Genomic DNA, 14494 nt, shown 5'->3' on the forward strand with positions numbered 1-14494 from the left:
TGCCAGGCCCAAGTGAAAAAACCCTCTTGGCATAGCTTGCTATGGCTGATCATAGTAATCAGCAACCAGTAATAGAGACATATTTATGGAGCCATGAATTAAGTGATGCTCCAGCACAGCTTTCAGCTTGTCCTCCATGCTGCAAATCTCTTCTGCAGTCTGGCAGCAGTGGGAGCAGTCTATCCAAAGCATAGTCTATCACAGCATCCACACCTTCACTTCCCTGCCAGCTTTCTAGAGGCAAGCAGCCTCAATTCCCCTTGCTCAAAGCTTCCCTGAAATCCTTTTTGCACATCCCCTCAGGTACCACATCTGGCTTTATTAACACTTTTTCCCATCACCAAAAAGCTGAGTTACTTTGTGTTTTGTGTTACTTCTCGTCGTGATCTTTCCTAACTGGAAAATGGAGAGATACTGGCATTCATCCCTGCAAAATATTGAGTTCTACATCAGCTCAGGCTGTGAATTTAAAGATCTGCAAGACTCAAAGGAAAAACTTTTATTTCATTGGCCAGTGCAACAAGTTAACACTTTTCTCAAACCAAGACAATTGGTTGAATGTTTTTTGTCCATTTCTGACTTCTTAAAAAAAGAAATCAAAACCAAACACACACAACAAACAGTGAAACAAGACAATTTGAGTGCTATTCTGTGTTCTGCCTAAATGCATCACAACCGAGCAAGAGGGGCATGTGAGAAGCACCTCTAAGCAATGCAACATGCATACATACTAAGAGATAACATAGCAGACATAGAAGAGCTGTGCTGCGTAACACCGATCAGATACGTTAGCTTCTGGATAATTTCTGCTTTTACACAATTCTTCTTTACAAATAATTCCAACAGGCTTATTAAGTAGCACTGGGAAAACGCTCTTACCATTATATATCTATGATGGAAGAAAAACTCAAAACAGTTTTAGAGTTGAAAGTCCAGTGAGACCAGCTTCTTCTTTCAGACAATGCCCAACTATACTGAAGATGCTGTACTTGCCCTCCTACATTCCTGTCTGTTCACTGCTTTATGTATCTGCTCTGTTCTCAGTAGCTCCTGATCACCATTTCTTCCATATAATTGTGCTAACATGTTCAAACTCAAGCTTTTGGCACTTGCCATTTTTAAATTAGAGACCTTGCTGTCATAAAGTATGCCACGCAGGGAAGAACTTCCACATCTTTTGAATTCATCCTTTAATTCTCATGCAGTAAGAGGCGAATAATTCTTGCTAGCCCCTTTTCTCATGACTCATTATTTCAGACATCTTTATCATGACTCCTCAACCACTTATTTTCCAGGCTGAAGTATCCCTAAGTATTTAATCATCCCCCACATTCAGTTTGCTCTGTACTCCTCTCATCTTTCTTTATACCTTTCATAGTTGTCCTATACTTGAAATGTGCAGGACAGCACCATTCAGAATAGACAGGCACGCCAAGGATTTACACATTGATTGTTCCCTATCCCTTTTCTTGCTATTTCGACTACAGAGCTGATGTTTTCATGGTATTTTTACACCAATTCCAAGGTCTCCTTCCTGAGTCATAGCATCTATTTGAGAACCCGTAGTCATGTATGTACAGTTTGGGTTGTTTTCTTTTTTGTGCATTATTTTGCATTCATTGACATTCAATTTCATCTGTTATTTTATCGCCCAGTCCCTCAGTAGCAGAGATGCTCCTGCAACTCTTTATAGTTAGCTTTTGTTTTAACTTCCTGAATTATTCAGTATCAATAAATTTGTCAGTTCTCTATACCCTTCTTGAAATTATTTGTGAATATATTCAACCATATGGAGCCAGCAAAGTTTTACCAGTCGTCTATTCTGAAAACTGTCCATTTATTCCCACTCTTTGTTTTCTGACCTTTGAAAGCATAAGAACTTAAATCCCACTTTGCCTAAAGGTCGCTTTAGCTAAAGGTTTCTTCAATAGCATTCCATGAGGTACCTGATGACAGCCTCTTCCAAGTTGAAGTGGGCTACACTTAACAGTTATATCTTAATTATTAGCTCAGAGCTTTTAAAGTAATGTAACAGATCTGCCAGACATGACTTTCCCCAGCAGAAGGATACTAGCATTATCTGCCCATAGGCCTAGTCTGTATTGCAGTATGACAAACATGAGAAGATCCCTGGAGCTCCTACAAGATACAGCTGCATTTGCCTCTTTCCAATCCTTTGATATTAAGGACAATCAAAGCGATAGAGCTCACGTCACACCCCTAGCTGTTCATATTTGATCTTTAGTGGTTTTGGCTAGTAGAATAAATCTACTAGCACAGCTTTGAATACCGGTGCTGTACTTTCTACTGGCTCTTGAAGTCAATTCATCCTCAAGTTGAAGCATTGTCTAGGTTGGAAGGGAACTTGAAAGCTCATTACTCCAACCACCTGCTCAAAACAGGGTCAACGTTGGCTTCAGACCAAGTCACTCAGGGCTTGGTCAAACTGCCGAAGACAGGGATACCCGAGCCAACTGGACAACTGTGCCAACTGTTTGGCAGATGCCTCAGATGAACAGTTTCAGCACTTACCTTTCCATTTTTGTTTTTTAAACATTCCTCAGCTAGATACTACAGTTATTGAAAGTGAGCATACTGCAGGGATGTATAAACTTAGCTACATCACATATGCACTGCTTCAGGTCAAGGGAAGTTTTTGTTTCATGTGTCTAGAAGTGTCATCTGCATCACAGGCCCTCCCAACACTTGCATATAATTAAGTCTAATTACTATTGTCTTTTCTGCTCTTTGCAGGCTGTTTTTCTTATGCCATTGTCGTGATGCAAGTTGGATGAACAAGAGGAAATTAACTATGGAATTTCAATTAAAGAATATTTCATGTTAACGATATGATTCTAACCATATGATTCATTATTGGCTTTTAATTCTCCCTTCAGCATCCAACTTGGGATATTCCACAGTTTTGTAGTTTACATAAACTAACTTGGCTATTATAAAAATCTTTTTTTAACACATCTTTAAGCAAATGAGCCAATTGCTTCAATGAAAGGCACAGTAGAGTAGTAGCCTGTAAACACATTTGCTATCTAGCTGTGGCGTGAACAGTGTTTTTATGATTCACTACAAGACTCTGTAGACTATAACTACAAGTATCCAGCAAAACACAGTGTCAGCAATAGCAGTACACTAAAATTCAAACTACAATGCAAAAATTCTTTCAGTCAGGCTTTTAAAGCTTGCTTTGCTCCACTTCTGATATTGAATTATATATCTATTCAATTCACTCCCTTGTACAATTTAGATGTGTAACGGTCATGCTACATAAAACCTTAATACCCAATATGTATAGCACAATTAAGTTTAAAGCAATGGGGAAATCAGGAGTAATTTCCCCAAGAGCACTACAGAGCAGAGAAATAAAACGGGCCGTTTACCTTTACACATTGACTCTCTATTAATAAGGTTCTTAGAATTTCCTACAGGGAAGAACACATATTTTACAGTTTTAGCAGATGAATTTTCTAAGAACATCTACTTTGTCTAAGCTGTTAAAACCAGCCTTCTCATGTATCTTTACAACAATTTTAAAAAAGCCAAACAAACTGAAACTTGACTACTGCAGTCCAGATGATTTTCAAGGTGGACCACTTGGCTACCATAAATCTTTGTTTTCACAACCAGAGTACTGAATCTTACAAGGTGCAAGAGACTCAGCTTCCTCAGATGGGGACAGGGAGTCTTTAATCGTAGGACTCACGCTCAAAGGTAACTGACAGGATGAACACATCTCATAACCTTCATATGAAAAGTTCTCCCACTACCGCAAGAGCAAGTTTTCCTAATAATCCAACCAGGTTTCTGTACTTTGTCAATTTGACAGGTTAGGCAGATTTAAGACAAAAATAAAATTGTGCGCTTGATCTTAAGATTTGAAAGAACCCCTGTAGAAACCTACAGCCGTGGTTAGATCTAAATTTAATGAAATCTCTTTTTGCTATCAGGATAACCAATCTTGTTTAAGTTCTGTGAAAATCAATGGACACGATTGGCTTTCAGCGTGCCCAGGAACCTGGCCCCAAAACGCTAGCATAGCAGAGCAGGTCCATATGCCAGATAAAAGTAGTCATTAAAAGAACCACCATAAAAATAAATGACTAAATTGCTTGTAAATTCACGATTCTGAGAACTACTTTGGGTATGTAGATGTAGCGAGTCCATTACAAATGGTTCAGCACTTTCTATAGCCTCATTGACAGCAATATTGTTCTCATTCTTCTCCATATGTCTCTAGACTGCAACCATCTCCATCCTGAGTAACAAATATTCATAGCATCCCAGGACTGGTTAACAACCCAGATTTGCTATGCTTCAGATAGCTCCTACCTCACTTTGCTGCAATGAAAATAAGTAAATGAGTCACAGTACAAACTATACCCTATGGCCTTTGCAAGTTTTCATAAGAATTTCCCTGCGGGACCAGATCATCAACATCCTTTTCACACTTGGAACAAATTGATTTTCAGAAACATCTCAATCCATTTGGTCATGGGAACTATTCACCTCTTGGTAAAACAACATTCTGTTTTACCAAGCTTTTTGAATAACTGCTAATAGCAAGCCACCCTAAAAGCCTGGCTGAAGCCCAGAAAGAGGTTACGAGGGTTTCCAGCTTATACTACTCAGTACTCCACTAAACACACACAGTACTGGATATATAACATTGACTTTGCTGTTGATTGCAATCACATACAGGAAGAAAAATACCAGCTGAGCACTAGTATCGCTAGGTACATTTGTCCAAGCACACAAAAATCATCAGGTATCTCATGAAGATGGTTCAGTTATTACCTGAAGATTATTTGGTATTTAAAATGTCAGGAGCACATTTTCAAGTGATTTTAAACTATTACCATGTTTAAACAGAAAATAAGATTAAATAGACCCAAATCATTTGAATTTTTGAATCAGTCTGAGTCATGTTATGTTGTACAATATTCCCTTACATCCCATCTGGAATAATTTAACACTGCATGGTATAACAGCATGAGAACAATTGTATGTTTATCTCAGATAAACATCACCTAAAGAGTGATTACTATTTCGGTTTGTAAAGGCAGACCGACAGGAAACAGGCAACGCAGACAGGCAAGGAAATAAAATGAGTTATACGACAGCTTCTCTGTTCTCTAAATACCATTGGGTTTTTACTTAAGTAGAAACTGGAAATCTGACAGAAAACTTAAATAAGATGTCCCACAGCAGCTACTTGCGTGGAACGTGCTCTGAAGCACCTTATGAAGTCTGGATGCGTTCACAAAATGCAACAATAAATGCATAACTAATATAGTAGAAAACCTATCAACAGCAATCTGAACTGTGAAAATCCTTCAACCTTACTTCTGGAAACCATTTTGCTAGTTATCAACTATAAATGCATACCTACCTAACCAGTTGCTGTCAACATAGCTCTACTCCTGGTACCCAGCTATCCCACGTGTGCTCATTTTCACAACATACTTGATTTTTTCTTTAGTCTCTTGAAGCATTGTATGCTAATCAAATCAGTTCAACTCAGGAGCAAACAAAACACATTAAGAGAAAAGACTTCATCAGTTCTATGGTTTGATCGAACATGAAAAAGTTGTATGCACAAGCATGTCTAAAAACCTTTCAAAATATATCTCTTACACGCAACACAAAAGCTGTGTCTATCACAGCGGTATTAACAAGCAAAGCCCAACATGTCTCCTGCAGATGTGAAGCAGAATAAATGCCTCCCATGGACATTTAGTATTAAATAGCTTGCAAAAAAGAAGTCTCATAAATCAGAAACAAAGGTCTGCACAATTTCAACCTGGTACCAGGTTAAAATTAATCCCCAAAAGATGTTGTTCAGCATGGTAGAGAAGCATTAAAATTACTTCCCTGCCATTCATTTCATTCTATTTATTATAACATCTGACTGGGATACGGTCAAGTCCCAAACTTTTTTTTTTTTTTTTTTTTTTTTTAAATGCTTTTCCTACATTTAGGATTCTTTTCAAAAAAACCTTTTCAACAGCCAATATTTTCTATGTCCCCAGCATCAACCTGTGCTCTCCACAATGACTATATCACATATTTATACAAAGCTTTTAGAACACAAGGAAGGTGATTTAATTTCATTTTTAATTATCGATGCCTATTTTGAAGGAGCTGTTGCTTCTTTGAACTTTGCTGATGAAGATCAAGACTGTCAGCTCCTCCCACAAGCGGTCCCTGAGGTTTATACAGGCAGTTACTATTTTCTTCTTCAGAAGTGCTCTTAAACTCCCAACCGTATCAACAATAGCCACCAACGTGAGCTAGAGGTACGAACTGCAAAGGTTTGCATTAGTTTGCCTAAATATCACAGGCTACAGAGTAAAAATACATGTATAAACCTCTAAAGATTTGGAAATACTCAAAACATTTTTAGGAACAGATTTGATAAAGGCTATTAGATGATGTAATCCAGTTCACTGCTGTTGCGAGAAAACTTGTTGCTGTTTCCATCACAACAACCATGCGTTAAAACCCTTCAGCCTGTTACAATTGCTGAAAGCCAGAACATTACTCTGCAGCACGCTTTATGCCACCTAACTTACTGAACTGCAAGTTGCTTGCTGGATTCAGGCAGGTATCTGACACTAGAACCAGTTACTGGACCTCCTCCTCTAGTTCCAATTAGTTTGGGGAAGTTCACACATCCACTTACATTTGTGCAGGCCAAATACACCAGCACAACACCGCTAAGGGTGAGCAGGATGTCAGGGTGACAATGGAACTTTGCAACTCTTTGAGTATTAATTGATCAGAACATGCAGTATGAACTAGTAGATCTTATAATACTTTCAAAAATTCTGTCTCTTTCACAGGTAAGAAGTAGTAATTTTTCATCAAGTTCAATTCACACACGGCTCTTGTTTACAATTAAGAGTTTATTTAAGGTTATCAACAATATCATCCTATTTACAAATCAATTAGAATGCAAGTTAAAAAAAATTTACAAGTTAAAAAACAGTTGAAGATTTTAGACATAACACATTAAAAAAAAAAAAAAAAAAAAAAAAAGAAATCCTTCCTGCATTTTTCCTTCCTCCAGGTATGCTACATTGGTATTATCATTCCAAAATTGAGATGTTATCTAAGAACAAGCTGGCATCCTAATGCTGAAGATAAGTACACTAAACATATTTCACAGTATTAACACTATAAAATTTCAGTGACATATTTAGCAGGGCAAAAGAATTTCTAACTTCTCTACCATGAAGTTACTAGAAACCTGAATGTAAGTAAACAATTAGAGGAACTTGAAAAACTATATCACCACCAATTCCCTTGCATCAAGTTTCAATCTTTTAGTCATCTTACAGGGAGAAGCTTACAAAAGTTACAGTGTAAGGTATACCACCCACTTCTAAATTCACAACTTCAAATAATATTTCATATTAATTTGCTATTATATGGAAAACATTTGTAAGCTTCAAATAGGAGACAAAAACCAAATGCATTTTATTTCAAAATTTGACAAAACACACAGCCGTATTTCCAGTAACTGGGTCTTATAAAATACTGCATTACTGAGAGAGACCTCTTTAACAAAATAATTCACAGGAGGAAAACAAAAGTCACTGTTCTCACTTGCTTTCCATCAATCCCATTTGAAATATGGATGAAGTCAGAATCTAAATCCTATTTTTTTTCTTGCAAACATGAAGTGAAAGGCTTTTGGATGTCCGTGCTTTAACACCCACTGCTACATTTCCTTCAGAAAAGCTTCTAGCAAGGTTGCTTGGCACATCCTGTTCTCGCTTCAAGCTCTTTGTTTTAACTCCTAATGAAGAAAAACATTATTACAAACAGAAGACAATATTTTAGTTTCTGATAAACTACAATTGGCAAAATTAAAGGGGTACTAGATTTCAAACTCCAACCACAGAAAGTTTTTGGTGGCAGTCCTTAGCTCTTGTGACAAGGTTTTCTTCACCAAGCTTGCAGTAATACTGAGTTTTCATTAGATACTATCCAGTTAACTGTTAAAATGTTAGGAATTTTATTTATTATTAAATGCATGGATATATTATTCAAAGCAATGGCTTAATACACTGATCAAAGCAGCACGTGCTGCTAAATCACCAAAATTACATGCATTGACCTTAACTTTGAATCACCTATGAAAACTTGATTGCCAGCACAGTGTTTTGATGCTTACCTGACATTTTGGGTACTCTCAATACTCTGTTGTTTAACAAGACCTCTTGTCGAACACGCTTTGGAGAAATTGGGTCTTGCAGATTACCTAAGCCAGCATTTGATGTAGAACTAGAAAAAACAGCCAGAGGTTTTGCTCTCAGTCAAGCAATAAAGCTTTTACAGTAAATTTGTCCTTGCAATATGCAAAATACATTACATAGCATTATCTAGTATTGGTAGTTCACAACCAAATGCAAAAAATAAACTAGTTTGTCTATGGTGTTTATATATGAGAATGATTCCTCTTCTCTTCCTCTTTTTAAGAAATTGAGAAGAACATATCAGCAGTGAAAGCAAGGATTAACGTTGCTTAATTGTGAAGTGAAGAACACATAACATATTACCTTCTGGAAAATCATAGCAGTCAGTTTGATAGTCACACGATTACATTAAGAAACAACAGCACATCACATGATTACATTAAGAAACAACTTAAGTATGATATCCCTGAAGTGACTTGTTCAAGGAATTCACAGTGGTCAAACTTTGTATTGCTACGGTAGTTGTTCTATAGGCTCCAACAACATGAGAGGGGGTGGCTTCTCTACTTTTCAGAGAAGCTGCAAGAAAGATGTTACAGCTTCAAACTCACTAAGAAAAAAACCTGTATTTTATGCCTTTTAAGATGATGGAATTAAAATCGACAGGGAAAAATATGAACCTGTCTGTAATCTCAGCCTTACTTGTTTTCCTCACTAGCATCCCTGGTCTCACTCTTCTAAGAATGCCTCATGAGCAAGTTTTTTTCTATTCGTGTCAAAGTTTCTGTGCTTTCCCCATCCCTCTAATAGGATTGTACTATCTCTATTTATAGTCATCTAACATGTACTAGCTCTTTTAATAATTTTCTGAAAATATATAGCAAGCAGTGAAGACCAAGGTCTGCCCTGTATCTGTCTTAAGATCTAGTCACATTGTAATGCTGCTCCAAGAAGCAGCATTACAATCTTATTAGCCTAAGCTCTATTAGTAAAAACAGACTCTGTAATCTAACTGACTTATCTCCTAACAATAGGACCATTTCTAATTATATTAAAAGCATAGAGAATGTCTGAAATCTATATGCTTATTTTCATGTTAGTAGGAGATGAGCAACCGGAGTGAATAAATACGAACAGGTAAAGCATGAAAGACGAGAGGTGGGAAAAAATAACAAAGATGAATTGAAAGGTAGCCCTCTGATAAAAAAGAGGGCTTTTTCTCTGTGACAAATAAGTAGCTTTCATTCCTTCTCTTCATAAACACCAAGAAAAAGCCATAAAGAGTTTTAGTTTACAGTAAAGAATGCTCCTGGAGCTTATCTTAAAACATTTGCCTTAAGATCAGAGAAGGCAGGCCCCAAAAGTTCACTTACTCTTTCTTAAGGGGGCAACAAACTCAGTGCAAATAATTTGTTTTGTTAAACCTCATAACCGTCTCAAAAATTGAAAGGGCACGACATGCCTCCTTCCTTATTCCAGAAAGAAAGCGTTCAACAAGTAGTAACAATTAGAACAAAAACATGAGATTATATTTTATTCTTCCAGGAAAGTTTTCTATTTCAAAGATGCTAACGAACAAAGAGAGTGCTTCAAGTTTCTTTCATTTCCTGAGATAAAGCTGTAGAACTTGTTTCTAATGGTCTTGAAACATTTTTAGAAGACCCATTAGGTAGCAGCTCCACTGGCTGCATAGCAGAAGGTGACTTATATTATGATCTATTAAAAAGTTGGATCAATTTTTGATCTTTTGAGGAAAGAAAAGGGAGCTGTTTCATCACTACAGACCAGACATAAATATTAATGTATTTACCAAATACATTAATAAATAGCTTTAAGTTGAGGGAGGGAAGATTTAGTTGGATGTCAGGGGGAAGTTCTTTACTATGAGAGTGGTGAGGTGCTGGAACAGCTGCCCAGAGAAGTTGGGGATGGGGCATCCCACCCTTGAACAAGGATGTATTCAAGTCTAGGTTGGATGGGACCCTGGGCAGCCTGGTCTAATATTAGATGTGGAGGCTGGTGGCCCTGCATGTGGCAGGGGGTTGGAGATTCACGATCCTTGAGGACCCTTCCAACCCTGGCCATTCTATGAGCCTGTGAAATTTTAAACAAACAAACAAACAAACAAAAAAAAACAAACAACAAGCAGTACAATTAGTTTCTACTCAGTTGCAGCTTTTCTGCCACTCCCACCAAACCTCTTTCCAGGTCTAAATACAGAACTGATGAAATGCAAGGGTGTTTTTTTTTTTTTTCTTCACAGAACGAAACACAAGAATTTAGACATAACTCGGAGCAGAAGTGAATTATTAGAAAAACAAAGGAAATGACCACAAGTATTGTCAGACATTTTCTCCACTTCCCATTTTGGCAGTCTTATGTCTTCCAGTGAAAGCACAACATTTCCAAATAAATTAGATTTTTGGATGATGACAGAATTACATTTTTTCAGAATTATATGATGTTTTTCTATTGAGACGACAGCAGATTTGGAAGATACACTCGTTTGTACTTATTCTATTAAAATAACAGAAGCCTCTAAACTAAAAGCTAGCTGAAAACCATTCTTCTCCATTTGTCAAGAGAAAACTTGAATTGTCAAAGATTTGAGTCAGAACATCTCATGTGCAGATTTGGATGACTTATATAAGATGCTTTTGAATTTGAAAGAACACCAAAACTGTAGTAAGAACAAGAGAAACGTATATGAACTCATTTAAACAGGAGTCAACTTTAACCTTATGTAACACCATAATGTGATGGAAAATACAGCAATGACAGCAGGGTAGCAGAGTCCCAGGCTGCAGTTAGAGAGGAGAAACCCATGTGCAGCAGCCACAGATGCAGAAGCAAATGAAAAAAGCTGCCCACCTTCGTAAGGCTTCACTTAGGCAGGGATCTCCAGCAAGACATCCTCGCCTCTGCTGCCAACCTTTAAATGAAGTCTGGGAAGGGGTGGAACCTGGCTCTAGCCCTTGTGGTCACTCAGGTATGTTGCTTGCACCTGAGCTCCCCTGCGTTGGCCCTGATCTCCCACCAAGAGCTCAATCACTGTTTCAGGTCATGACTTAGCATTCCTGCTACATCTTACCTTAATACCTTCCGTTTTCTCTCAGCAGCTGAAATCATTGCCATATACGAGGGCTTCTCAAGTACTGAAGCAGGATTTTTGTTTTTCAAGGAAGAAAGACCAAACCTGAAGTAAAGTGATTTTACTTTATGAAATGTATTCTGGATAGAAGGCAAATAAAACTGCTCTCGTTATCCTCATTTCTTATTACTAACATATCATTGATTGTAAATAATGGCAAAATTGTATCTGATACTAATTAAAATTGAAGGTTTGATTTTCAAAACATTAGTTAATTTTACTTGTAACTTCCACATCAATGACAAAAAGGTTCTTAAAGATAAGTAATATTAAAATGTTTGGGAAATAGAAACAAAAAACCAACAGATAACACTCCTTGCCCAAACAAATGGAAAAATACCTTTGAAGAATTCTATCGCTGCATGGTTGTGACTCCTTTGCAGATGAGTCAATAGAAATTGCATTTGTTTCACTTGTTTCTTCACCGAGAATTACTGTTGAGTCCATTCTATCTTCATCACAGTCTAGGATAACATCACACACAGAGTCTGTAATACTGGGCTTTCTCAGCTGAAAACCTGTATTACATTCATTTGTTTCCTGAAGGCCTGTCAGGTGTAATGCTTGTTTTACCACAGTCTGTGAACAGCTGCTTTGCATTGGTTTTCTGCAAGATTCTGGTGTATATACAATAGGTCGAACTTCCTTGCTGAGAGAATCCTCCAAATGACAGAGGCTGAAGTGCTTGGATGCAGCAGAACTCGGAGTTTTGACTGGAGAATCCATTAGCTTTCGTCTAGTTTGTTTCCGTGGTGTTACTGCAAATTCTACTAGTTGCGTATTTCTCTTCGCTTCTTGTGATGGTGTGCCAGAAGTTGAACCTGTGCAATGGCCAGCAGTTGGTTAGCACATTCACCTACATTTAGCACCTAAATAATGCTTTTCCCTTCTATTCCCTTCTGAAACATGTTTATTAGCAGAAGATATTAGCATAAGTTAGCAAAAATACTATTTATTTCATCTACATATTAATTAGATCATGTAACTTTTATTACTTCTAATGCAGTATTGTCCAGATGGCAGCATTTGTTCTGTGGCACTCCAAGTATTATAAATATGCATAGACTGATATAGTTAATCCCAGAGATATTACAAGTAATCACAAGCAAGAGATGAGACATTACAACAGGGAATGGAAGAGTAAGAGCACTGAAAATGATAGCATTACCATGACAACTCTTAAATTAAGATGGTATCATCCCAGTAATCTACAGCTGCCTCCTAAACATGGTCATTTTGTCCTAGCAAGTATCATGCAGGAGAATGAGCAATTATTATACAAGAATGAGACCGAATCTGTTAGAGGGAAAGAAATCCTTTAACATTGCCAATGAGGCAGTAGTGTTTCGGAAAAAGGCAAAGATAACAGCTATCTGAATTTTGTTAATCTTGATATATCTACTCCAGAAAACTAAACTGTTAAACAACCAACTAATCCAAACACGCTTAGAAATCAAAAGCTAAGGCTAAGCAATACAGCACCAATTGGCCATTGTTGTGATTCATCCTGATTTTTCAGGAAGCGTCCCAATATTTTGTATTGCCACCTACTTGAAAACAAAAGCAATCTTAAAAGTAAAAGAGAAAAGGTCCCTCTTTTATTCAAGTTTCCAGTGAAGGAGGCTGATTTCAAGACAGCACTGTTCAAACAGCTAGGCTAGCAGTGACTTAAGTCAACCACACGCAGTTAAATGCAGAAAATTAAGTGTCAGGGAGGGAGGGAGGGAGACAGACACACAAATCAAGGGCTGCAGAGACCTGCCAGAAAACAAAGTGCTCCTACATGTAACTTTGCGTGAACAGAACAAGAAAAAGGCCACCATCCTTAAACACTTACATGGACTGGCCCCACTTCAGCCTGTAGCCATCATATCAATCAGCTCCCCTTTCTGCATTACCTACTACATTCCTAGGAGTAACTAAATTGTAGAAAACACTCCTACTTTTAAATTGCGCAGTTACTCAGGAATTCACCACAGTACTCACGTAACAGTGCAAAAAAAGGAAATACTTATTTCTCCTAAAACTCCATGCTCTTTCTGCCCCAGAATAAGAACTGGTTCAAACTCCTCAGAATGCCTAACTTCAATTCATTCATTAATGTGCTATTTTAGTAGTTCAATAATAATGCTTAGAATAGGAGAAAAACTGAATCAAGATACTGCATCTACCTCCTACCTGCCCAAGTTTGACTTCCTACAGAAGCGTGAATGAATCTTTCTCTGACTGTTGACCACTTCTCATTACTGGTGTAAGCCACAGTTAAAATCCAATCTACTATAGACAAGAAGCCTTAAGAATACCGTTTATTTAAAATCACATCTGGGCCTTTTCCCTAGTATATAAGAGCCTCACTGAAGAATAGCATTCTGAAGGAAGATCTCAGCATCTTTCTTTTTAATTAAAAACCAAACAAACATACATTTCCTAGGCAGTCACTACATACTTTGAAACTAGACAGTATATGGTAGGCACTTCATGACCATCTAGAGATGATAGCCAATTAGAAGATATAAATCAGAGCTGTGAGGAAGTAGAGGAGGATTTAAAAACTACCATGAAGCCTAGACATGTTCAGTGAAGATGGAATGGGTAGTACCAAAGCATGTCAAAGCAGCAAGTAAATGAGATGCAAGAGATACGGCACAAATCTATTCTATATCACCAACATTTAATAATGAAACCACCTAAAAATAAAACAAACAACTATCCCACACTCAAGGGCTCATTTTCAGTGAAAAATGTTTAAACAAAGAACATAATCTTAACCAACAATTCCTAAACAATAAAGTAGGTTAAGTGAAGCTAAGCTACTTATGAGATGAGTTTCACAGACAGATTAGATTTTAAAATCTAATTATTTCTGGAATTAAACTCAGAGCAAGAAGTAGTTTTAAAAAAATAAAAGCCTTGGGCCACAGTTAAGTGGAGAACATATTAAATATTCAAGAAAAGTCCCTTCTCAAAGCTTCTTGTGAAAGCACTAAGTCATTCCTAAAAAAGTAAACAAAAACATTATTAGCAACATCTTCTCTTCTCCAGGTTCAACAAGCCTGCTCCCTCAGCCTGTCTTCACATAAGAGCTGCTCCAGACCTCTGATAATCTCTGTGGCATACGGTCCCACCT

At 37.4% G+C, this 14494-nt stretch overlaps 2 protein-coding genes across 4 annotated transcripts in view; both read right to left on the minus strand.

The window, feature by feature from the left end:
- Nucleotides 1–14494, minus strand: part of LOC125686392 (kinesin-like protein KIF18A) — a 70247-nt gene that overhangs the window by 24206 nt on the left and 31547 nt on the right. The window lies entirely within an intron of this gene.
- LOC125686412 (kinesin-like protein KIF18A) overlaps nt 6925–14494 on the minus strand; it is a 99346-nt gene continuing 91776 nt past the window's right edge. For 2 of the 3 annotated variants that reach the window (XM_048930371.1, XM_048930369.1), the window contains exons 14-17: nt 11708–12188; nt 11308–11412; nt 8195–8304; nt 6925–7816 (exon numbers count right to left, since the gene is read on the minus strand). In XM_048930371.1, the coding sequence (XP_048786328.1) occupies nt 7668–7816; nt 8195–8304; nt 11308–11412; nt 11708–12188 (845 nt within the window). In that variant the 3' untranslated portion in view covers nt 6925–7667. The remainder of the gene's footprint in view (nt 7817–8194; nt 8305–11307; nt 11413–11707; nt 12189–14494) is intronic. The other variant, XM_048930370.1, reaches the window with a different exon arrangement.

The sequence above is a fragment of the Lagopus muta genome, chromosome W, assembly GCF_023343835.1.
Source record: "Lagopus muta isolate bLagMut1 chromosome W, bLagMut1 primary, whole genome shotgun sequence".
In the NCBI taxonomy this organism is placed as follows: domain Eukaryota; kingdom Metazoa; phylum Chordata; class Aves; order Galliformes; family Phasianidae; genus Lagopus; species Lagopus muta.